We start from the raw sequence: 26,658 nt of genomic DNA, 5'->3' as shown, positions 1-26,658 counted from the left end.
GTAATTGTTATATGGTTATATGGTTCTTCAAACCTCACCACTACATTTAACGAAATTTCCTTTTCTGGTTCCTTGTCTTCACTCTCCGATCCACCAGTATTGTTTTTCCTTCTTTTACGGCTGCTCTTCCTGGGACTACCCCGTGCTCCCACGGTTTCCCACTCCTTCTCAACACTTTCTTCGTTATCCTCTCTTCCACTGGCCTCCATACCACTAGACCCCTCTCCTATCATTTTGTAACAGCAGGGAATAGTGCCAGAGCACCGTTTACCGGACTAATACAGGCCGTCGGCCGATACAATATCTCCCTACTACTCCAACTGCTGTTCTGTCCGCTTCTAACAACTGTCTTTTTCCCCTCCGGCGGCTCCCTACTCCCAGGGAATCAAATCTGCATTTGCAAAGCAGATTATCCTTATATGCTGCAATACGTCAAATGGAGTGCAACAATGAAAGGCCAATGTTTTCTGAAAAGCCCTGCCTTTAAGAAGTGAGCAAATTACATCTCTTAGTGTGGAAATTGTCTAAATCTTCAAATAACTTTTTCCAGAAATGAACACAGAAAGAGCCAAAACGGCCCCCATTAGGTATGAGGGGGGGCATGTTTTTGTTTGATCATGAGGTGCGATCATCGATTTATCAACGGCATTGAATAAAGCCTCTGCTACAAACCGGGAAGAATGAATGGTGAAAGGTCTCGCCGCGGCTGGGGACACACGCGGTTAAGGCCGCGCCGGCGGGGATCTGCGGCTCGAGCGCGGTCCGCTCCCGGGTTACCAGGGCGACTGCGTCATCACGGGGGCGGGGGAAGCATCGAGCCCGCGCCGCGCGGAGGGGCGGTTGAGACTGAGAGCCGAAGCCCCGCCTCACGCCGCGTGCTGTGTTTCGGGCTGGGGTCGAGCGAGCGAGCTAGCGGTTACTTGACACCGAGGTGGCCGGGGAGAAGGGGGAGTGACGGAGAAGCGGCTGCGGCGTCGAGAGTGAGGGGAGTGAGGCGGAGGCGGCGGCGGCGGCGGCGGCGCACCGAGGGGCGAACCCTGCTCCAGGGATAAGAGACAGCGAGCAATGACGGAACTCAAGAGGAGGAAGGCAGCGAAGGAGCCGGAGAACCTCAGCGACAAGGTAGTGTAGGATTACAAGCGTAGACTGAGATTATTATTGCCTGTGACCAGGTATGAAAACCGATATAACGCTGGGGTTTAAAACCTCCCCGGCGTTGCTGATAAAGTGAAAGTGAGAAAATGCTTTCAAAGCAAATAGTGGTGCTAACTATAGTGATGCACGCAATTAATTACTGAAGCCGAAAGCACAGGCATTAACAATGTAATGTGCTTAGAGGTCGCTTGTCAAAACTAGACGATGTGCTGATTGAGAACACGTCTGTAAACTGGTTTAACTTGCTGAATAAGGCAAGTCACCTGTCAGTTCAGTATTGTGCAACGAATTCGGCGATATAAATCAGTGTAACATCGATGTTGGTAAACTTGTATCATTTCAAATGTCAAACAACGTTGGCTACGGTGTACCTATCTAAACTACATGAATCTAGATCTACATGAATCATCTGTGCGGTTTTATGGTTCCATGTACTCATGGCCGCTAGGTTCAAATTCATGAGGTCTATTACACTTTACCGTCAGCACCATATTTTATAGAAAGTTGATTTTATTAAATATATTTATTAAATAATAAATTTATAATAGAATTGTAAATAACTTTATAAACTTGGAGAATGTTATCAATATCCTTTACCCAAATAATCCTAATCATTGGAAGTCTCTCAGCATTGTATTTGAAACTTCGATTTAATTTGACTTTCTAATAAATTCAATAAATGTTTTAAGTGATAAATCATCTCATTATACACTGCTAATCTAACCCTGATGATGTGCCAGAAGAGAAACATAATTGAAATCCATATAAGGGGTGATATTATAATTTGTGATTTAAAAAATCTGGTTAAGGATTGTTTTATGCTTGTGTGCGTTTTTTTTTAGATAAGATTCTCTTATAGTAGGACCATCTATATAAAACAACATGCGTTTTAATGGTTCAATGGTGCTTTATTGTCACATGTGCAAATGCATAGTGAAATTATTTTCTAACAAACCGTTCAGTAGAGTATTGTCATACCTTTCCCATCCACTTTTGTTTCCTGGAAGTGCCTTCTCTGGCCTACTGTGATCTCGAAGATGCTATTGGCCATACCTCGGTTCCTTCCCCTCTCCTACTGGTTTAACTCTTCTCCCGTCACGTTCGTTGTCATCACCAGCTGCATCCTCCCAGTTTCTGGTCTTTGGGGGGGCAAGCAGCAGTGACTCTGTGGTCCTCCGAGCATGGGCCGGCTCGGCGGCTACCCCCTGCAGGCGCACGGTCCGCAGGGCCTTGTGTTCTGCCACTGTTTGCCCGTTCAGCGGCTTACCCTGCAGGCCGCAGCGCCCTCTGGGAACCTTCAGCAGCATTCAGAATGAGAATTTTTGCATTATACAATGACATAAGATGTTATTCTATAATTAATAAGGAAATAATCAGTAAGAGGACATATTAATAATAGCTCTGAGCCTTTACCATTAATCGTAAGAGTTATATTCCAATCATTAAAAAAAACATTAGTTTAGATTAAGCTGCAGCCAGCCAGCTGCCCAGATTGGCCTACCCCCCTGAGCTTGCCATTTGTGAAGATGCACAGTTAAACAACCTTGCCGTCTGCACACGAGAGGTGTCCCCTGAGAAAGTTCTGAGAGACAGAGAGGCTCAGTGGTGACGAACCCATACATATCCCAGATGTTTAACAATAGTATTTAACGATTTGAATTAAAAGTATTCAATATTTAGATTGCAATCTACTAATAAACAATTAAAAATGCCATAATTCAGATACGCATCATTTTTACAGGGTTGGCCAATCTATACAAATAAATTGGTTGATATCTGTCCTGGCCTGAAGTTTAGGGGCCGGGTGAGAAGTTCCCTTTTGTAGTACGTTAGTGCTCGGCTAAACAAGTCGGTGCACTAACATCTGCCAGCTTGCTGTAGACTTCCACATTTGGCCAGGCATGTGTGGAATTCTGTAATGTGTTAAGCTACAAATGGCAATTAGCTGGCATTTCGCTATAGAGCTGTCGGTGAGATTGATTTGGTTCACTGTTGGTTTTATAAAAATGAATGTCTTGAGTGGCAGGTGTGTGAAGTTTAGCTTCGTGAAAGTTATAGTTTTTAAATAAAGTGAACTGGGTAATGTTAAATGTAGGCTCTTCATTGAAATAATATCTATATTGTGTCCACACAGCAAAGACATCTAACTTTGAAAATATTGATTGATACTGATACTTGTAAGGTTTTGGAGATTTTCAGGAGGCAAATTAGTTTTTAAAGCAGATTAAGTCAGTTTTGTGTTTTAAAATTGGTTCTGCATATGTGCCATAATTAATTGTTTTATATATTATTTGCTGTTGTGTCAGCATCACTGATTTTTGACATGTACATTGCACATAATTTTGAATTCTGTTTTTGGCACCAAAATGAACTGATTCATCATTGGCTGGTGCTGTGTGTTTATATCATTCACATAGCAGCAAATATCAGTCATAGGTGCTCCTCCCATGTTGAACAACACCCGGAAGAAGCACTGAAGTGACCAAAGACACAGAATGTTTCAGGGTAAGGCTTTGGTGTCCACAAAGTGTGGCTGGGTAGAACCACCATTAGAGTCATAGAGCATGGAAACAGGCACTTCAACCCAACTTGCCCATACTGACAAAGAGGCCTCGTCTATACTAGTCCCACCTTATTGCTCATATGCTTCTAAACTTTTTCTTTCTATTTACCTGTTTAAATGTTGTGATAGTACCTGCCACAACCACCTTGTCTTGCAGCTTGTTCCATATATCCACCATCCTTAGTGTGAAAAAGTTGCCTCTCTGGTTCCTATTAAATCTTTCCCCCTCTCACCTTAAACCTATGTCCTCTGGTTCTTGATTCCCCTACTCGAGGTAAGGGACTGCATTTACCGTATCTATAATCTTATACACCTCTATAAGATCACCCCTCTGCCTCCTGCACTCCAAGGAATAAAGTCCTAGCTTGCCTAACATCTCCCTATAGCTCAGGCCCTCGAGTGCTGACAACACCTGTTAAATCATCTCTGCAACCTTTCCAGCTTGACAAAACGTTTCCTATAACCGAGTGAGCAAAACTGAACACAACACACCAAATACGGCCTCACCAATGCCTTGTACAACTGTAACATAACATCCCAAATTCTATAATCTGATTAATGAAGGCCAATGTGCTGAAACCCTTTTTGACCATCTGTGATGCTACTCTCAAGGAGCTATGTACCTGCACTCCTAGATTCCTTTGCTCTACAACACTCCCCAGAGCTGAGTTCACTGAGCATTAACTAACTTGGCTGGCCCCTGAAGGACATGGGTGTCAGACTGAGTTTGTAGCAGTCGTGAAGGAACTGACGTAAGCAATCTTTTCCTCAGCAATCTATCTTTGGCAGGTGAAAACATCTTGATATTTTGATAGAAATGGCTAATTTGTGGTGTCTGTGAAGATAAGAGCTCTATCTTCACACACAAGGCATCCTCTATTGTGTTGTGTAATACTCCAACCTTGCTAAATGGGATAGAAGGAGCAGTTCTGGCTGATCAAAACTAGCTTTCTATAAATGCCATGGATCATCAATAGCAGCTGAAATATACACTGCCATAATCTGTAAATGTATAAGCCAACTATACTATTACTATCCTGACAGGGGTCAACTTAGTTAATTGAGAGACCACAGAAGAGCACACCAAGACCAACAGCACACTTAGAAATGATGAGGCGCAATCCTAATGAAGTTGTATTAAATAATAAAAATAGCATGCAGACAGAATTTGAAGACCTCTCAACCAGTGTATCAGAGTGAACTTCCTACCATATCTAGACAAAAGTAGACAATTAAACAGCTAATGGGGAGAATACTCCAACGATGTCCCCATCCTTCATAGCAGGACCAAATATGTGAATGTTGGAGACTTTTTCCTGTGACCTCTGCTATTGCAGAAACTCATCCGTGTGATATCAATAAACTGCTGAGGACATTGGATACAGAAATGTAATGAGCCCGACATTTTCAAGTTGTACTGAAGATCTGCAATCCAGGCTTAGTTGTACCTCAAGCAAGGTGCTCCAATAAAGTCACAATATTGGCCTCTACCTGACAATGTATAAAATTGCCCAGGTATGTCCTGTTTACAAAAAGCAAAACAAATCCCATTTCGCTAATTACCCAATAAATAATTTATTCTCAGTCATGAGCAAAGTAATGGAAGGTTTCATTGATAGCACTTTCAAGTAGCTTGAACTCAATAACCTTCTCGCCAATGCCCATTTTGAGTTTTCCTGGGACCAGTTGGCTCAAGTTCATTGCTCATCAAAATAGATCAAAAAGCTAAATTGCAATGCAAGGCGAGTGACTACCTTTGATTGTATTGATTCGATGAGCGTGGCATCAAGGAATCAAAGGCACAAGTGGTCAGTCATAATCTGTTCAACGGAATTTTGTTACAGTGATCATAGGTTAATCATATTAGATCTGGGACAACATGACATTAGTTTCTCAGTACAATGCCATGGGTTCATCCAACTTCAAAGGTTCAAATGTATTTATCACATGCACCATAAGGTGCAGTGCAATTAATTTACCATGCAGCGTTACAATTAAAAAAGGACATAATACACACCATAATTCAGCACAGATATCCACCACAGCATTCTTCACTGTGGTGGAAGGCAATGCAGTTCAGACAGTCCTCCTCCCCCCTTGTTCACCCGTGATCGGGTCTCTGACCCCCCCATAGTCGCAGCTACGGATGGCCCGATGTTTATGCCCTCTGGTCGGAACACCGACGTTGGGACAGGTCGAGCATACCCCGCGGCCCGGAGCTCCCAAATCGGCCACTCCCTTACCAGAGACCGCAGCTTCAAGACATTGTAGGCCGGCGGTTGGAGCTCTTCTCCAGTGACCCCCGGCAAGGGATCGCCTGCTCCACGCCTGCCGCCAGAAGCTCCACAGACCGAGGCTCCAAGATGTTGTACGCTGCAGGCCAGCGGTCGGAGTGGTTCTCAGACGACCCCCAGCAAGGGGTCGCCCCACTCCGTGATGTTAAAGTCCCACTGCGCCACCGCTGAAGCTCTGGGCCCGACTCCGGGAAAGGCCGCACCAAACCAACTGTAAGGCCACGAGGATGGTGGGGTGAAGAAGCGACAAGGAAGAAAGTAGCATCTCCGTCGAGGTAGGTGCCTGAAAAAATGGTTTCCCCCTATTTCCCCCCCCCCCCCCCCCCCCCCCCCCACTCAAGACGTACAGAGAAACACTAAAACATACTTTTGGACAATGAACACGCTGCAGGCGAGGCAGCCGACTCGCAGCACCACCGGAACCGGAGCTTCATCAAGGACTTTCTTCCATCATAAAGTCAGAAGTGAAGTACTGGTTATGCAAAGTATATTTCAGTTTGCAAGTACTCAAGTTGGGCAGTCCATGCTTGGATACTCATCAATAACACCTCCCAAACCTGCAACATCATGAACTAATAAGTGGCAAGCAACATTCACACCACAAATGTGGCAGTTAAAGGCCATATGGAACAAGAGAGTCAAAGCACCTAGACTCAGCGCTTTCAGTAGCAATGTTACAACATTTTGAGATTTTAAAAATCAAGTCTGCAATTTATCCCATCAGATAAAGCATAAAAAGAAGTTTGACACCTAATTCATTTTCATATCTTCAGTATAAACAAAGTTATGGCCATTTACATATGCGGAAATGAGCATCTTGTTCCCTATTGCTTTTCCATTGACAACACAAAAGCTGTGATCGAGGACAGTTAAAAGCCCATAAATTTCTTAAAAATTAAGAGAACTGAAAGAAAATTTCAGTTATTGCAGATTGAAGCATTCTGAAACAAATATGAAACAACCTTACTTGGATGACCTGAAATTAAAGCATATAATTAGTTAGTTACCTAATTGTAGCTAATTACAAAATTCAATTACTAGATCTAAACATCTATCCATTTCTTAAGAAAAGATTAACATTTTTAAATATCCTAAGTGTCCAAATAACATTCACACACAAATTCACAATATAACATGATTTTTAAATCTAATTGTCATGAATTTATAGGCCAAATGGAAGGAATTTAATGTTTAATTCCCGTAAATTAATGGCCATTTTAATCATCTTGCGAGTGAGATTTTGTGGAACGCAATCGATTGGAACGGTGTGGTTGTGGTGAATTTAAACCCCATAATCGGCAGGAAAAATACTGCCGGTTCGCATGGGGCCTAAATCACCTTTTCGCAATGTAAAATTTGGATTAAGGTAATCCTAAGAAGCGCATATATATGTAAAATAAACGGCTTACCTTTAGCTGTCCTGTAAGTGACATCCGTCCCAGTTATCGGCGTTGACGGCATTAGAAGCGGATTTTTATTTTACTCCAGCGCTGAAATTGTCCTGCGATTTAATTTATATATTAAAAAAATAAATAAAAATAATATAATTCACAGAGCGGCGGTCGGAACAATTCTTCAGCATTAGCTGGCAGCCCGAGAAAATATATCCAGGGCAGGCAGGAGAAAAACTGCATCCTTTACCCAAATAATCCTAATCATTGGAAGTCTCAGCATTATATTTGAAACTTCGATTTAATTTGAATTTCTAATAATACAAATGTTTGAAGTGATAAATCATCTCATTATACACTGCTAATCTAACCCTGATGATGTGCCATGGTCTGGATATGCTTTAATCAAGTGTTTTGCCTCCGTTATCCACCAGGCACACATTCGGAATGTGGTTGAATATTCCATGATTCCTTGAATGAGTGCAGCTCCCAACAACTCGCGAGAGGTTCAATGCTGCACGGGGCAAAGCAGGTTCCTTGTCCTGGCATCCTATCCACTGTCTTAAATATTCATTATCATCATCACTGATGCACATTAGTTACAATATGTGCCATCCATATAATGCATTGCAGTTACTCACCAAGGCTATCCCAACAGCAACCCCCTCACTAAACCTGCAATGTCAACTACCAAGAAGAAAGAGGGTGGCAGGTGCATGGGATCATCACCACCGTCAAGTGGCATGCCATTCTGATTTGGGACTATGTTTCCCATGTTTTGGTGCTCTATCTAATTACTGGAAGTCTATCTCTAACAGCATTCTGGAAGAACCTTTACAAAAAATAACTGCAGCTGTTCATGAAGGCCACTTCTCAAGGGCACTTGGAGATGGGCAGTAGCTGAAAAATGAATATTTAATAAGTACAATTATTGGGTATGAGGCAAGAAGAATACCACTATGATACAGATGTAAACTGATTCTATCTTGAGTCCAAGGTAATTACACAAAGGTTGACTTGAGTTGTCGCTAGGGTATCATTTAAATCCAGATAAATCCAACTACTTGCATATTCAGCTTTTTTTTTTAATTATCCTGCTATCATCCAATACTGCAGAGCTTAGTTCACACTTTTTTGTCAAATCTAAAACTGCGAAACTAGTTATTACCATATTTTTCAGTATTTTCCAGTTTTTTAGTTATAAATGTGCTCAAAGTACTACAGGTACTATATTTCCACATCTTAAAATGTTAAACCTAGCTGCGTTTTGTGTATGTGTGGACCAGGTTATTTTCTCACATAAATCATTTTATTTCCCTGATTCCTATCTTCAAAGTAGCTTGCAGAGTGAGTAGCAGGACCTGTTTCCAGCCCTGTATCCATGCGTCTGTGGGTTTTTTTGGAACATTACTGCATGTTGATGATGGAATCAATAAGTGGAATCCAATATTAAACAAGTCAAATGTTTATTGCACATGTTTTGACTTGTTTGAGTACAAGGTATACAGATTTGAATGCACCTGCTCCCAAGATAATGTGCTGCACCTTGTCTGCACTAATAACTGGTTCCCTAAACATAACTGCTCTAAACTTCAGCTAATGCCAAGAAACTGTCCTTTTGAGACTTTAGATTGGTTATTCTCCTGCAAAGACGAAGAATTTCATTGTTCCTGTGCATATGACTCATGAATATGTTATCTAGCACCTAATACAATCTTAACCCTTCCAAAGTTCTTCAACAACTAAGCCAAAATTAATCTCCTAGATTTGCTGTTGAAATTAAGGTGGGAGCTATATCTTTATCCAGTTTTGCCCATCTTGCCCTTGAGATTAACAGCTATTTATTATGTTTCGCTATTCTTTGTTAATTTAGCTTCCTGTTTTCCATGCCAATGGACATTTAAATATTACCCATGTTCTGGTACTATCCTTTATTTATTTTAACACTGCTGCAAGACCTGCTGCAAGACCTAATAAACCCCATACATGCAATACTTATTTATATCTGTCTATTAAACTTGTTGAAAATCTACATATTCTGTATTCCTCTTTGTCTATGAAGTTAGCTAAACATGTCTTGCCCTTCACAAATACATTTCTGATTAGTAGTTCAGAATGATTGTGCCTCTAGATTTGGGTTGTAAATGATAGCCTTGCCAGTCAGTGATGTACGTATTGAAAAAAATGAATAAAAAATTGGTTACCTAATGTTATCCCTTATTTCAGACGTATTTCCTTTACACCACTGATCAATAATTACCTATTTAATTCCATTCCTTTTCTTTGACCATGCATTTCATTGCATTTTTGATTTTTTTTTTAAAGAAACTTGTTAATACTTAGAGCATGTGGTTTTACTTAATAATAGAAAACATAGCAAATAAGTGCAGGAGTAGGCCATTCAATATGATCATGGCTGATCATCCAAAATCAGTACCCCATTCCTGCTTTTTCCCCATATCCCTTGATTCCTTTAGCCCTAAGAGCTAATCTAACTCTTGAAAACATCCACAGAATTGGCCTCCATTGCCTTCTGACGCAGCAAATTCCACAGATTTACAACTCTCTGGGTGAAAATGTTTTCCTCATCTCAGTCCTAAATGGACTACCCCTTATTCTTCTATAAAATATCCTCTCATCCTTCTAAATTCCAGTGAATACAAGCCCAGTCAACCCATTCTTTAATCATATCTCAGTCCTACCATTCTGGGAATTAACCTGGTGAATCTACTCTGCACTCCCTCAATAGCAAGAATGTCCTTCCTCAAATTAGTAGATCAGAGCTGCACATAATACTCCAGGTGTGGTCTCACCAGTGCCCTGTACAACTGCAGTAGGGCCTACTTGCTCCTATACTCAAATTCTCTCACAATGAAGGCCGCATGCCATTTGCTTTCTTCACTGCCTGCTGTACTTGCATGCTTACTTTCAGTGACTGATGTATAAGGTGGGAAACCCAGGTCTCATTGCACCTCCCCTTTTTCTAATCTGACACCATTCAGATAATAATCTGCCTTCTTGTTCTTGCCACCAAAGTGGACAACCTCACATTTACCCACATACTGCATCTGCCATGCATCTGCCCACTCACCCAACCTATCCATGTCACCCTGCAGCCTTATAGCACCCCCCTCGCAGCTCACACTGCCACCCAGCTTTGTGTCATCCGCATACTTGGTTGATGTTACATTTACTGTAATTCCCTCGTCTAGATCGTTAATATATATTGTAAATAATTCGGGTCCCAGCACTGAGCCTTACGGCACCCCCCTAGTCACTGTGTGCCATTCTGAAAAGGACCCATTAATTCCTACTCTTTGCTTCCTGTCTGCCAACCAGTTCTCTATCTGTCAATACCCTACCCCCAAAACCACGCGCTCTAATTCTGCACACAAAACTCTTGTGAGGGACCTTGTCAAAGGCTTTTTGAAAGTCCAGATACACCACATCCACTGGCTCTTCCTTATCCATTCTACTTGTTACATCCTCACTCTTCTGCATCTGTGTGTTTCTCCGTAGGAAATATTATTTGCAGGTGAACAAAGAATATAATACCAGTCCTCGAGATACAACTAATCCTCCACAACATTGGTCACATCACTTGTAATATCTGATGAAGTTTGTAGCTAAGTCATTTTGAAGCATATTCTCTGCAAAGTAATACACCATTTCCTTTCAGTTGTGCTACCTTTGTGTTGATATTAATCAAATGTTCTCGCAAAAGAAAAACATATATAAAACCATGTTCCAAATATCTATCTGTAAATATAGTGTGGCAAACAGAAAATTGGAATATCTAATATACACGCTGCTGCCTTTTGTTTATTGCAATTGCTTGTTCAGAAATCATTGGAAAGAATCTAAATTACAGACTGTAGCTAGGAAACTAGAAAGATTGAGTGTGGTTTGATTACCTAGCAGAGGAATGCAAATGCGCATCAGGAAGGCTTAAAAAAAAAAGTTAAATTTCTATTGATAGTGCATTGGAACTAGACTTTTGAAGTGGTATGTTAAATATTTAAGTCAACCTGATAGTTTTCTGAACCAGATTTCAGGCTTAAGGGCCAATCCCACTTGATTTTTTTCGGCAACTGCCTGCGTCATATCAGGGTCACCAAAAGATCTTGAAAATTTTCAAGAACTGCTTTCAAGAGGGAGCTAGATAGGGCTCTTAAAGAGCAGAGTCAGGGGATATGGGGAGAAGGCAGGAACGGGTACTGATTAGGGATGATCAGCCATGATCACATTGAATGGCGGTGCTGGCTTGAAGGGCCAAATGGCCTACTCCTGCACCTATTGTCTATTTCAAAATCCAGCTGCGACAAAGAAATGTTGCGATACTTGAGGAAACACCGTGCGTCTATGTCATCACGCCGCTACTTTCATCAGTCAATGATGCTGGCAGTCGCCGAAAAAATCACCAAGTGGGACAGGCCCTTAATAGTCGAGAGTTTTATTATCAAATGTCCTAAACATATATTTACATATGTGTCTTTTTACAATACTGGAGAGATTTTGAGGAACAAGATTATTATTCGTTTTTTACTCCAATACATAGGTATGTTGCAAAGCCTACCTGAAGCGTTGCTGAAAATCTGTCGCTGCGGGTGTGCGCGATTTTGGCGCTGTTTAGAGGGAGGCGGGTTTAAAACGCGATTTTCTCTAGGCTGTTCAAATCGAGGATGTTCAGCCTAGTTAATTATTAACGAAAAATCGCTGGAAGACCCCGTCGCAATAGCTATTATTAGTTTTAAAGGCCTCGTATAATAGTTATAGTAGTTTAAAAATCAATCTCTAAACCCGCGACCACCGGCAGCTGTCAGGGTCGCATAGAGCAAATAACAGAAGGTAGGCTGCTTATTTTTACATTAAAAAGGGCTTCTTAAGATCCCTTTATACAAAGTTTAATATTGCGAGTAGCTCATTTTGGGCCCATTATATCCCGCAGTATTTTTCTGGGCATTTGAGGCACAAATCTACCGCAATGTGAACGTTCTAAACCAGCGCGTTCACAGGAACCCACTAGAAAGCTGACTTAAAATGGACTTTAATTTACAGCAATTGAACACTAAATTCCTTCCATTTGGCCTATAAATTAATGTAAATGAGATTTAAAAATCATGTTTTATTGTGAATTATTTATGAATATTATTTGGACACTTAGGCTATTTAAAAATGTTAATCATTTATTAAGAAATGGATAGATGTTTAGATCTAGTAATTGAAGTTTGAAATTAGCTACACTTGGGTAACTAACTAATTATATGCTTTAATTTCAGGTCATCCAAGTAAGATTATTTTATATTTGTTTCAGAATGGTTCAATCTACGATAACTGAAAATTTCATTCAGTTCTCTTAATTTTAGTCAAAAGTCAAAAACTTATTTCATGACAGACAAATCTTCATCATTTTACCACCAATTTGGACACCAAAAATGTGACATTAAAAACTCTGCCACATATAGTCATGAATATTTCAATTCATAAATAAACTTCATGTGGCCCTTCATGCATATACATTTAGATAATGATCTAGGGAAATATCTTCATCAATACCAGGAGAAAAAGACAGTAACTTAAAGATAATACAGTACAGTAAAGATCCCATAACGGTCGTTGTGCTTGGTGTCCATTGTCACAACGACCGGTATCGGATTTGGTACCTCTAAGTTCAATCACGGAGTCTCTAAACCTCTATACCTCTTTTCAAATACCCAACAAGGTATCCTATGGTAGTAGGGAGTTTTGGGCAAGTTAATTGTTTTTTATTATTTTCAAATTTAATATATAAAAACATTGTGGTGTCAAAAACGCAACGACCGTTTACTATATATTTTCCGACTTCTTAAAATCAATTAAAAAAAAATGTTTTGGACATAAATTGGTCATCAAAACAAAAATTGAGCCAATCTTCAATTTGGCAACACGTCTCTTGTTTACCTTGCTAGCTTCATTACTTCAAGACAACTTCGGGAAGCTCCGCAATGACCATAACGGAGACATTTTATTTACAAAAAAATTAGCCCAATCAAACGTTCTGACGAATCATCGGCCATCGATATAGCTCAAATTCACAAGTAAATGTACCGTTTAGATCACATTGGTGAAAATGTTTGGTTTTCGCTAATAATGTAACATTCGTTTTCTGGGACACCAAACCTTTTAGGGTCCACTGCAACGTACGTTTGTATGTATCTATTTATCTATTTATTTAATTCTTTATTTCGAACAGAATAAAAAGCAAGTGTGAAACAGCATACAAAAAACAAAACAAGAATATTTATAAAGTGTCATAAACAATATCTATAAATAAATGATATCGTATGTGTCCGAAAAGGAGCAGCTTATTAATTCCCACCCCATATTCAACTGCTTATAGGGGGGTTGCACGAAAGGTCACTGGGTCATAGGGCTCGACGCACGGAGCTGCTAAATCCAACTGGAAGACATCCGTCACTTCCGGTATATGTTATTAATGCTAGAAACGTGTACTTTCCTACCTGTTAAAAACCGACAAAATGTTGGATTTTTGCGCTGAAACAAATTGCGGGAGTCGGGGTAAGTGTGAGAGACGTACCCAACTTCAGAATTCCAAACGTGAAGCGAAATGAAGGTATAGAGAAGCGAGAACTGAAGGGACTACAGCAGCTGAATTGCTTGGTAAACATTGAAAATATTGGGAATTATCGTGTTTGCTCACTGCATTTCATCAAGTAAGGCATTATTTGTGTTTTTTCTTGATTCCTTTGGTATCTAAAAATTCTCAAAGTGATAAATCTGGCTGTAAATTTTTCTTCAGATGCGTTTTTATTTTGTATGTAAAAACCCACTAGAACCATGGACGATTTAAAAAAATTACAGCCAGATTTATCACTTCTGAAACTTTTTAGATGCCAAAGGAATCAAGAGAAAACACAAATAATGCCTTACTGTTGATGAAATGCAGTGAGCAAACGACCAATGTTCGCAAAGCACTCTGGCTGTTGTTTCCGCTTCAGCTCTCGTTTCTATCTACCGTCATTTCTCCTCACTTTTGGAATTCTGAAGTAGGCTAAATGTCTCACACGGTTATCCCGATTTCCATAATTATTTACAGCGCAAAAATTGACAATTTTAGTGGGTTTTAACGGACCCGCTACGCTGGAAACAATGGTAAGTGCCTACCTGCAGTACATCGCGTGTAATCCATTTGGAGTAGCGTAGCAACAGTACGGGTCATGGGTCGTGACCCGGCTGCCGTGGAAACCTCCCTATAATTATCTTATACAAAATTAGCAGCTATATGTACACCATATGTACACCAGCAGCTATATGTGCATTTATATACTAATCAAATATTTACAAAGCCATACAAATTAAGAGAGGTAAAAAAGAAAAGAAAAAACCTTCATATACTATACAGTATCTCTTAGTCATATATACAACCCATCACCCTATAATTACCCTTCCCAATACAGTCGGTCTAACAAATATTCCACTCGCAATCATCTGTCCTCATCCCAATATCGTTTTAAAAAAGTGTTTTTGTACATCTTTTTAAACTGAATTATGTTTGTGCTAAGTTTTATCTCCTGTTCCAGACCATTCCACAAATTCACCTCACAGATTGCTATGCACATACTTTTAAGAGCTCTAACATTGAGTTTTTTTAAATTATGTTCCCCTCTCAAATTATACTCACCCTGTCTTTCCATAAACAGTTTTTATATATTTCCTGGAAGTAAATTATTTCTTGCTTTGTACATGATTTGTGCAGTCTTAAATTTAACCAGATCGGTGAATGATATATGATGTGTAACGCGCGTTTGGGTGTCCACTCAGATGGATGCAGTATTCTACTACATGATCAGGTGAATGAAGTGGAAACGGTGCTTGCATTTTTATTGTTCCATGTGGTATTCATAAACATAGAAAGGAATAAGAAATACGTGCACTTACTGTGCCACCCAAGTCACTGATGGACACCACACGACTACCATTACACAAAATGTGTTTGTGTATTCTGATGCTATTTTTGGAAACTTGTCATCAATATGCTATATTTTCTTATATTCTGCTATGTTAGTCATGAACCCAATAAAGTGCTTGTCAACTTTTTTGAATGAATTTGAAATTTGAATGTTGAAACTTAAATGATCAGATGGCTAGTGGTGTTTTTTTTGTATTGTGAAACATTTTAAAATCGAACTAGTTTTAAAACCATTTTGTTTTGACGGCTGAAAATTATACGCATTAAAGCACATACCAACCAACTATACAGATGGATTGGACCTAATGGATGCTAGCAATGAATGATGTTTTTTAATTTTTTTTTTATTCCCCATCCTTGACTATTTTGGTATTGAGGTTGGCATTTGGGAAATTTTCCACCATTCAGTAGAAATAAAACCTTAAGTTGAAACATTTCAACGTTTATTTAAATCTGAAATCAAATAGTATGCAGCCTTTATTAACTATCTATGTTTTATCTTTTAATTATGGAGCTGAAACATTTCTAAAGTTTTGAATGGCTGACTAAGAAAGTTGTTGGCAATATTGCTTGCTTTTGCCATTTATATTTGCAATCTGATTGATGTTATACAACACTGAAAACTCTTGTAAATTGGAAGCTTTAATATCTGAAATTATACCTTCCAATTCCTCATTGTCTACTTTGCCCTTTTTTAGAATATGTGATTCTTTATTTTTATCTTTTGATCATTGAGTGTTGCTCTTATCATAACATGTCAAGCAAAATCATCTTGTTAATCACACAGAAATTAGAGACGTTCATGGTCCTTCAGTTTAATATCAAACACAATGTGTCTTTTCCTATAATCTTTAGGCTTCCAATTTGTCATTGTTTTACATGACAAATTTTAATTCCTTCAGCTTTGTTTTGCCGCACTATTTCCCAAGTTGTGCATTGCTGTCTTTACCCATTCAATCTTCTTGCTGCAGTGCAATTACAGGCATTGATTGCACTAGATCTTCAACATAAAATTAATCCATAATGACCCGCATTAAATATAATACCTTATCACCAAAAAAATTAACAAGTCCTATTCTAATTTGAGTGAAAGAAGTAAAAATGTAAATCCTTGCTTTGATTATTTTATGTTGGCAAGCTTTCTCCTGAAATGTTGGACTCAATTTTGAGAGTTTTATCTTTCTATTGATGGAAGATTCATTTAAATTTTAATTGGAGAATGATCTTAGATGAAAAGACCTGATTATTGTCCTAATGACCTAATGAAATCATTCTTTGTAGATTTACGTCATTTTTTTTACGGATGAAGTTAAGAGATGATGGGAATTAAATTGGATAACTTTTAAAAATAGGAATCGCAGTATGCAATGAACCTAGTTTGTTTTAACTCCATTTTTATTCCAAAGCTACTTCGCCCATTATTATGTTTATTCTGAGAGTGTTCATTAAATCGTTAAACTTTCTGAGCTGTTATTCAATCCTCTTTAACTTTTGGTATTTCCCCCACGTTCCCCTCCTGCCCATACTCCTGCTGGACCTGTTTATCTGTTACTGGTTTAGTTTTTTATTATATAATAGTGACTATCCTTTTCAACAAGTCCTTGATCTGAGCCTGGTTCAGTTCTGGTGCTGGTGTCCCTTGGAAAGGAACACTTCATAACTCAGCGGGTCAGGCAACATCTCTGGAGGACATGAATCAGTAACGTTTTCTGTTGAGACCCTTCTTCAGACTACATTGAGCCTGATGCACTTTGTATCGGGCCTCTATGTTTTCCACCATGCTTGACTGGGGGACAAATGGGGATGCTGAACTGGAGGCAAGTATTGTACTTGATCATATTAACTTTAAAACATTAAAATATTTGTGGGTTTTTAATATTTTCTTTGATATGTTTCAATTAATTTTAAATGTCTCTACCAGGTCATAATCTGCAAAAGCAGTAAGCTTTTTAAAGTTAAGTAGGACAGGGTGCCAGTGCATAAGCCCTGCTTGCCTCTTCATCCTACTGATCAAGTTGTCAGCTCTCTCATCCAAAAAAGCCAAGTGTGTTCAGGAGGTATTGCTAATGGTGACTTGGTCTCGTGATATCTTGCATTGGAACCATATCCAGCCAATTGTGGTAAAAATTTAGAATAAATATCAAGATGCATGTCATCTTTGTACATATGGACTATGGATTGCCTTTGGTTGCACAAAAGGCTTTGTGCTTTTTTTTTGCACGTATCAGGATTATAAATTGAATTTTATTTATTATATGTTATCTGTGGATATTGTGTTTGCAGGCCTGTTATGTGGCTGCAAGTCATTGTTCTGTTGGTACAAATAATTAAACACTCTTGAATGTCATTGTTCTGTTGGTACAAATAATTAAACACTCTTGACTATATGGCAGCAAACTCTGGGTCAGCGATAGGAGACATGAAAAAAAAGCCAAATAATTTACGCATCTGTTAGCTTCGATTTATTCTAAATATCAAATACTGAGATAAAGATCTTGATAACAAAGTCCCTGATGAAGCTAAATGAAAAATAAAACTGCTTATGTTGAAAGTCTGAAATTAAAACAGAAAATGCTGGAGACGTTAAGCTGACCTGGCAATATCTGAAAAGAGCAACAAAGTTAATGTTACCGGATAGAAACGTTAACAATGTTTCTCTTTACATGGCAATGACTCACCTGTTTGTGTGTTTCCAGCATTTTCTATTTTTACTACAGGTGCACAACCTTTTATCCGGTGTTCCAGAAACCGAAAAGCTCCGAAAACCGGCCATTTTTTCCAGATGTCGTCTGCGCACCAAAGCTCGCGTTTGGCGCCAAACTTGACCCAAAACGACCCACGGTCAACCCAGGTCTGTACTACTGTAGCGGCTGCCTCCTCCCTGGAGACCGGGAGACGCTTAAACATCTGTAAATCATTGCTTAAATGTTAGTCAGTTAGTTTGGAGGGCTTTTATGTGAAGGGGGGTGAAGGGGTAAACTTTAATTCTTAGTCCCCTACCTGGTCGGAGAGGCGGGGAGCGGTCAATGCCTTACCGGGTCGCCGTGCAGTAAGCTCCGCAGCGCTGTGGCCAGTGGGGGCTGCGGGCGGCGCCAGTTGTAGCTCCGACCCCGGCAACTCTACCCCTGGCTGCGAGGCACTCCAAATCCAGCGCGGCCCGCGGCCGGACGCCCCAGCTCCGCAAATGTAGGGAGTCGGCAGCGTCGCAGCGCTGGGAAACCAGCGGAGAGCGGGCAATGCCTTACCGGGTCGCCGTGCGGCAAGCTCCGGAGCGCTGTGGCCGCCGACACACAGCATCGCGGAGCGTCGCTGGATTTGGAGCCGCGCAGCCAGGGGTAGAGTTGCCGGGGTTGGAGCTCCAACCGGCGCCGCCCGCGGCCGGACGGAGCCCCCAACTCCGCGGCTCCAAATCCAGCGACGCTCCGCGATGTTGTGTGTCGGCGGCCACAGCGTTCCGGAGCTTGCCGCACGGCGACCCGGTAAGGCATTGCCCGCTCCCCGCTGGTATCCCAGCGCTGCGACGCCGCCGACTCCCGACATTCCCGGAGCTGGGACGTCCGACCGCGGGCGGCGCTGGATTTGGAGCCGCGCAGCCAGGGGTAGAGTTGCCGGGGTCGGAGCTCCAACCGGCGCCGCCCGCGGCCGGACGGAGCCCCCAGCTCCGCGAGGTTGGGAGTCGCCGACCAGGTAGGGGACTAAGAATTAAAGTTTCCCCCTTCACCCCGACTCCACCACCACCACATAAAATCCCTCCAAACTAACTGACTAACATTTATGCAATGAGTCTCCCGGTCACCCGGGAGGAGGCAGCAGCTCCAGACTTTTCAAGCCGCCCGCGCTACCTACCTAATCTACGCTAAAAAACTTCCATTCTGAAATCTGAAAATGTCCGAAATCCGACAAGTGTCTGGTCCCAAGGCTTTCGGATAAAAGGTTGTGCACCTGTACTTGAAACTTGTTGAAATACATAGTAAATGTTTTTGAAAATAATGGGTTAACATAGAAACATAGAAATTAGGTGCAGGAGTAGGCCATTCGGCCCTTCGAGCCTGCACCGCCATACAATATGATCATGGCTGATCATCCAACTCAGTATCCCATACCTGCCTTCTCTCCATACCCCCTGATCCCCTTAGCCACAAGGGCCACATCTAACTCCCTCTTAAATATAGCCAATGAACTGTTCTGTTGGTACAAATTGTTTGGGTTGTTTGGCCATTTATGTTTGGAGTAACAATGCCCTATGACAGGTGAAGCATTTGCAGTTGCTTTAAAGCTACTGGACTGGCTCGGGCTTGGGTCAGGTTCCCCAGTCTGAAAATCAGTCAGTCTCATTGAAAGGTATGAGATTTTATTATTTTTCCAAACTCCATTGAGTACAGGACAGTCTCACAATCTCCTCAGAGTGAATTAAGGGGCAGTCCCACTCGGGCGACCTAATTGGCGAGTTTAGAAGAGTTTGAAAAAATAACGTAGAAGACCTCCTTCGACTATGTAGAAGACCTCCTTCGACTATGTTGAAGACCAGCTACGACCAACTTCAGGAAAATTGGACACTGAATAGTGGAGAGTGAAGACTACCTTCGACTATGAAGAAGACTACCTTCGAATACCTTCGACTACCCTTGATTACCTCCGACTAACATGCCGACCTACTTCGGCGATCTTTTTTTACTTGCGGGCATTTTTTAACATATTGAAAAAAACGCTGTGACCTAGCTGAGGCCTCGAGTACGCGGAGACTGAAGGAGAGTTACGAAGACCTCCTACGACCTTGTGTCGACCATGCTGCAAGTATGAGTCAAGGGCAAACTCACCAGAGCTCACGGATTAGGTCGCCCAAGTGGGACAGGCCCTTGACTTCAATCCCAGAAGTCATTCTAGTGAACCTGTGCTGCACTGTATCAATATTTCCTTGGAAGGTAGACACAAACTACTGGGGTAATTCAGCGGGACAGGCAGCATCTTTGGAGAGAAGGAATGGGTGACGTTTCGGGTCGAGTCCCTTCTTCAGTCTGATGTCAGGGGAGTTGGTGCGACAGAGATAGAATGTAGTTGGAGACAGTAAGACTGGTGGGAGAACTGAGGAGGGGAAGGAGGGAGAGGAAAAGCAAGGGCTATTTGAAGTGGGAGAAGTTAATGTTCACACCGCTGGGCTGAAAGCTACCCAAGCGAAATATGAGGTGCTGTTCCTCTGATTTGCGCTGGGCCTCACTCTGACAATGGAGGAGGCCCAGGACAGAAAGGTCAGATTGGGAATGGGAGGGAAAGTTAAAGTGCTGAGCAACCAGGAGATCGGGTAGGTTATGGCGGACTGAGCAGAGATGTTCAACGAAACGATCTCCGAGCCTGCGCTTGGTCTCGCTGATTTACAGGAGTTGACACTTGACACAGCGGATTCAGTAGATGAGGTTGGAGGAGATGCAAGTGAACCTCTGCCTCACCTGGAAAGACTGTTGGGGTTCTTGGATGGAGTCGAGGAGGGAGGTAAAGGGATGTGTTACATCTCCTGCGTTTGCAAGGGAAAGTACCTGGGGAGGGGGTGGTTTGGGTGGGAAGGGACGGGTTGACTAGGGAGTTGCAGAGGGACAGGTTTCTGCAGAAAGCGGTGGAGATGGGAAGATGTGGCCAGTAGTGGAATCCCATTTGAGGTGGCAAAAATATTGGAAGATTATAATTCCTTGGATTTCATTGGATTTGGAGATCAAAGCTGCACACAAACTCCTGTCTTAAACAATTATAGGTTGATTTGGTTAAATGGGCTATATCTGTCTCTGTACTCTGAAAGATATCTTAAGTTGTGAAAATGGTTGCCCATGAGGCTAGAATCGTTGGTGTTCGTTCAAGCACAAAGCAGAAATAAATATCATTTTCTGAAAGGCAGGCTGTTACTTGTTTGATGCCACAGGAATCGGCAGCCATTCTCATTTTCAAATTGTCTTGTTATCTAAATCATTATAAATATCCAGATTTGCTGGTGAATCTTTGACATAAAAGGATTTGAAAGATTGAAAAGCCAAATATTTTCTAAAATTAAAAAAACATATGGGTGTTTAAAAGGATGTTGATGTAATTTTTTTTTAATGTAGAAAGTAAATTTTTAGGTGCACTGAGCAGTTTTGCAGTGTAAATGCTGTGTTTATCCTTGCAAAGATATTGAGTTCAAACGATAAGATGGTATTTTTACAACTATTTAAGGCAGGAGTACTGTGCAAATTTCTAAGGAAAGATATATTGGCTTTGGTGTCAGTGCTACATAGATTCACCAAAATGACTCCTGGAAATGTAGGCATTCATTGAGGAGTTTGTAAGATTGTCCTATACTCACTGTAGTCTGGTAGAGTGTTTTATTCTTGTACATTTCAATGAGACTGTTTGAGTGGGATTGACAGTGTAGCCGCCAAGAAGCTCTTTAGATTTGGAATTATGCTATAAGCGGACATGATAAAGAATTGCTCTTTTTGGATAAAAATGCGAATCTCTCTCAAGGGCAGTGGATGGTCGAGTGGTTGAATATATCTAAGCTGTGTTTGATGGAATTCTGTGTGCTGAGGAAGTCAAGGAAAAAGTTGGACAGAGTACAGAATCAGCCATGGCCTTATTGAATGGAAGAACAGCCTCGTATGGTTCACTGCTGCTTTTTCTTATATCCTTAAGAAATTATTTCCTTGTACAGGTGCACAACCTTTTATCCGGAGTTCTGGAAACCGAAAAACTCCGAAAACCGGCCATTTTTTCCCAGGATGTCGTCTGCACACCAAAGACCGCGTTTGGCGCCAAACTTGACCCGAAACGACCCACGGTCAACCCAGGTCCGTACTACTGTAGCGGCTGCCTCCTCCCCGCAGACCGGGGAGACACTTAAACATCTGTAAATCTTTGCTTAAATGTTAGTCAGTTAGTTTTGAGGGCTTTTATGTGAAAGGGGGGGGGGGGGGTGAAGGGGTAGACTTTAATTCTTAGTCCCCTACCTGGTCGGAGAGGCGGGGAGCGGTCAATGCCTTACTGGGTCGCCGTGCAGTAAGCTCCGCAGCGCTGTGGCTGCCAACTCCCAGCTGGGGCTGCGGGCGTCCGGCCGCGGGCGGCGCCGGTTGTAGCTCCGACCCCGGCAACTGTACCCCTGGCTGCGGGGCACTCCAAATCCACCGCCGCCCGCGGCCGGACGCCCGCAGCCCCAACTCCGCGAATGTTGGGAGTCGGCGGCGTCGCAGCGCTAGGATACCAGCGGGGAGCGGGCAATGCCTTACCGGGTCGCCGTGCGGTAAGCTCCGGAGCGCTGGGCCACCGAACCCCAACATTCACGGAGCTGGTGCTGCGGGCGTCCGGCCACGGGCGACGCTGGATTTGGAGCGCCTCGCAGCCAGGGGTAGAGTTGCTGGGGTCGGAGCTCCAACCGGCGCCGCCTGCGGTCGGACGGAGCCCCCAGCTCCGCGATGTTGGGAGTCGCCGACCAGGTAGGGGACTAAGAATTAAAGTTTCCCCCTTCATACCCCACCACCACCACCACCTCCACCACCACATAAAATCCCTCCAAACTAACTGACTAACATTTATGCAATGATTTACAATGATTCCCCGGTCTCCGGGGAGGAGGCAGCCACTCCAGACTTTTCAAGCCGCCCGCGCTACCTACCTAATCTACGTTAAAAATCTTCCATTCGGAAATCCGAAAATGTCCGAAATCCGACAAGTGTCTGGTCCCAAGGCTTTCGGATAAAAGGTTGTGCACCTGTATGTGCTTTCCAGATGTTTAAACGTTCAGCAAGCAGTCAGAACTTTGCTTGCAGTCCATTTAAGATGTTGGTTCTTTAGATTTCATTTTCTCCGCGACTAATTCTTCAATTCTCTCTCCGTGCATGGTTGAACTTCCATAGCTTCCTCTGGCAATTAATTTCCGAAACAAACTGCCTCTGAATGGAAAAAGTTGCCCCTGAGGGTCCCCTTAAATCTCTCACCTTAAGCTAGGACTTCTAGTTTTTGTATCCTCTTAAAAGGAAAAATGGTGAACATTCAATTTGCACTCTCATAACTTTGTACGCCACCATCAGATCACCTCTTGGCCTTCTCCGCTCCAAAGACAGTAGTCTTAGATTATCCAAATTTTCCCTACAACTCGAGCTCGCCAGTTCTGATAACATTGATCTCTTCTGTACGTTTTTCAACTTAATGACATCCATCTTGTTGATGGGTGACCAGAACTGCACGCAGTACTCCAAGTGTTCTAGCCAACAACTTGTATAGCTGTATCGCGATGTCCCAACTTTATTAAATACCCCTTCCTATGAAGGCAAGCATGCCAAACACAGCTTTCACCAAACTGTCCACCCAAACCACTATTTTCAGGGAATCATATACCTCTGAGATTTCTCTATTCCACAACACTCTCCAGGGCTCGACCATTTACTGTGCTCTAGTTTGGCGTACTAAAGTGTAAACATCCCACACTTGTCAAGAGTTCAATTCAGTTTGCTATTCTTTCACCCATCTTCCCAGCTGATCTAGATTTGATGAAAAACCTAAATATTATTCTTCACTGTCCACTATACTACTTATTGTGGTGTTATGTGCAAATTCGCTAAAATATTTTTTACATTTTGTGTCAAGAGTGTTTTATTGTCATCTGTCCCAGATAGGACAATAAAATTCTTGCTTCTTGCAGCACAACAGAATATGTAAACATAGTACATAACGGGATAAGAAAAAAGTTCAGTGTGTGTGTATACACCACACATTTCACTGTACCAATTGGTACATGTGACAAATAAATGTATCTTGTATACACATGTACACATACTCAATAAATAACAAATATAGTGCAATAATAGTGATAGTCTGTTGCAGTTCAGAGCTTATTTGTTGTCGCGTTTAATTGCCTGATGGCTGTAGGGAAGAAGCTGTTCCAGAACCTAGATGTTACAGTTTTCAGGCTCCTGTACCTTCATCCCAATGGCAATGGTGAAATGTGTGTGTGTGTGTGGTGAGGATAGTGTGGGTCTTTGATTATGTTGGCTGCCTTTTTGAGGCAGCGACTTCGATATATCCCTTCGATGATGGGGAGGTTAAAGCCGGTGATGGACTGGACAATGGTCACAACTTTTTGTAGTCTTTTCCGCTCCTGGACGTTCAAATTGCCGAACCAGGCCACGATGCAACGTCAGTATGCTCTCAACTGTGCACCGGTAGAAGTTCAGGAGAATCCTCTTTGACATGCCGAATCTCTGTAATCTTCTCAGGAAGTAGAGTCGCTGATGTGCCTTCTTTATAATTGGATCAGTCTGCTGGGTCCAGGAAAGATCTTTGGAAATATGCACGCCCAGGAAATTGAAGTTTTCCACCATCGTCCCATTGATGTAAACAGGATTGTGGGTCCTCATCCTTCCCCTACCAAAGCCCACAATCAGTTCCTTGGTTTTACTCGTATTGAGAGCCAGGTTGTTGTGCTGGCAACATTTGGTCAATCTGCCGATCTCACTTCTATACTCTGACTCATCACCATCTGTGATTTGTCCAACAACAGTAGTGATGTCGGTGAACTTGATGATGGAGTTCGCACAATGTCCGGCTATGCAGTCATGGGTATAGAGTTAGTAAAGTAATGAGCATGCAGCCTTGAGGTGCTCCCGTACTGATTGTTACTGAGGATGAAGTGTTTCTGACAATTCAAACTGACTGTGGTCTGTGGATGAGAAAGTCGAGGATCCAATTGCAGAGGGATGTGCAGAGCTTGGTAACCAGGTTTTTTTTTTAATTAAAAATGTTTATTCAATATTAAAATAGTATTTACAATAAAACAAAACTGAACCCACCACCATAATACAAGACAAACAAATATACTAAGTAAACAACTATATTGCAATCCTTGTCCAGGATACATTCAACCCCCTTCGGTGCCCAGCGGTCCTGGAAATCCCCCAGGGTGCCCGTGGACAAGGCGTAGTCCCTCTCTAGTACCACCCGGGTGCGGACGTAATCCCTGAAAAGGGGCAGGCAGCTGCCTTGGACAGAATCTTCTCGGATGGCTAGCTGGTAGCCAGTTTTTTGTGTATCAAAAAATAATTTATTTAATTTCAACACGATATAAAAACCAAAAAAAAACTGTGGTGACATACCCACCACCATGTTACAAAATCATCAAACAACTATGTTACAAATATTCTAATAACTACTATACAACCCCGGTAAAGGAGCAAGCATCTGGCTCGGGCAAAGCCCTCTTCTTAGCAATGTTACAAAATGTTGAGATTTTAAAAATCAAGTCTGCAATTTATCCCATCAGATAAAGCATAAAAATAAGTTAATTTGACACCTAATTCACTTTCATATCTTCAGTATTAAAAAAGTTATGGCCATTTTCATACTCGGAAATGAGCATCTTGTTCCCTATTGCTTTTCCATTGACAACACAAAAGCTGTGATCGAGGACAGTCAAAAGCCCATAAATTTCTTAAAAATTAAGAGAACTGAAAGAAATTTTCAGTTATTGTAGATTGAAGCATTCTGAAACAAATATTAAACAATCTTACTTGAATGACCTGCAATTAAAGCATATAATTAGTGTGTTACCCAATTATAGCTAATTCCAAAATTCAATTACTAGATCTAAACATCTATCCATTTCTTAAGGAAAGATTAACATTTTTAAATAGCCTAAGTGTCTAAAGAACATTCACACAAGAATTCCCAATAAAACATGATTTTTAAATCTCATTGACATTAATTTATAGGCCAAATGGAAGGGATTTAGTGTTCAATTGCTGTAAATTAATGGTCATTTAAATCAGCTTGCGAGTGGGATTTTGTGGAACGCGCTGGTTTGGAATGTTGCCATTACGGTGGCTTTGAAGCCCATATGGCATGAAAGATACTGCGGGGTTGAATGGGCCCCCAAGTCAGCTACTCGCAACATAACATTTTGTATAAAGAGATCTTAAGAAGCCCTTTTTAATGTAAAAATAAACAACCTACCTTGCCTTGTCCCCTACATAAGATCCGTCCCTTTGTAGGCGTTCGAGGCTTTAGAGGATGATTTTTAATCTACTATAACAATTAAATAACCCAATTTAGTTTAAAAATAGCGGCAGCGAACGAAACTCGCAGCGATTTTTCATCAGCAACAAGGCAGGCTGAACAACCTCGATTTCAATAGCCTAGAGAAAATCTCGTTTTAAACCCGCCCCTCTTATTAGGAAAGGTATTCCTTTTAAATTAAAGAATACTATATCAGATAAAGAGGGAAGGTATACTATAGTCTCGGGTGAAATTTATGCAACCCCACTAACTTTGATA

At 41.5% G+C, this 26,658-nt stretch overlaps 1 protein-coding gene across 1 annotated transcript in view; it reads left to right on the top strand.

The window, feature by feature from the left end:
- The first annotated feature begins 965 nt into the window (after window positions 1-965).
- Window positions 966-26,658, top strand: part of cds1 (CDP-diacylglycerol synthase (phosphatidate cytidylyltransferase) 1) — a 136,580-nt gene continuing 110,887 nt past the window's right edge. The window contains exon 1 of the mRNA XM_055640119.1: window positions 966-1,122. Within this exon, the coding sequence (XP_055496094.1) occupies window positions 1,066-1,122 (57 nt within the window). The 5' untranslated portion in view covers window positions 966-1,065. The remainder of the gene's footprint in view (window positions 1,123-26,658) is intronic.

Source organism: Leucoraja erinacea, chromosome 1 (assembly GCF_028641065.1).
Source record: "Leucoraja erinacea ecotype New England chromosome 1, Leri_hhj_1, whole genome shotgun sequence".
Classification (NCBI taxonomy): domain Eukaryota; kingdom Metazoa; phylum Chordata; class Chondrichthyes; order Rajiformes; family Rajidae; genus Leucoraja; species Leucoraja erinaceus.
Note: the sequence above shows the minus strand (reverse complement) of the source record. Positions and strands in the feature narration are given on the sequence as shown.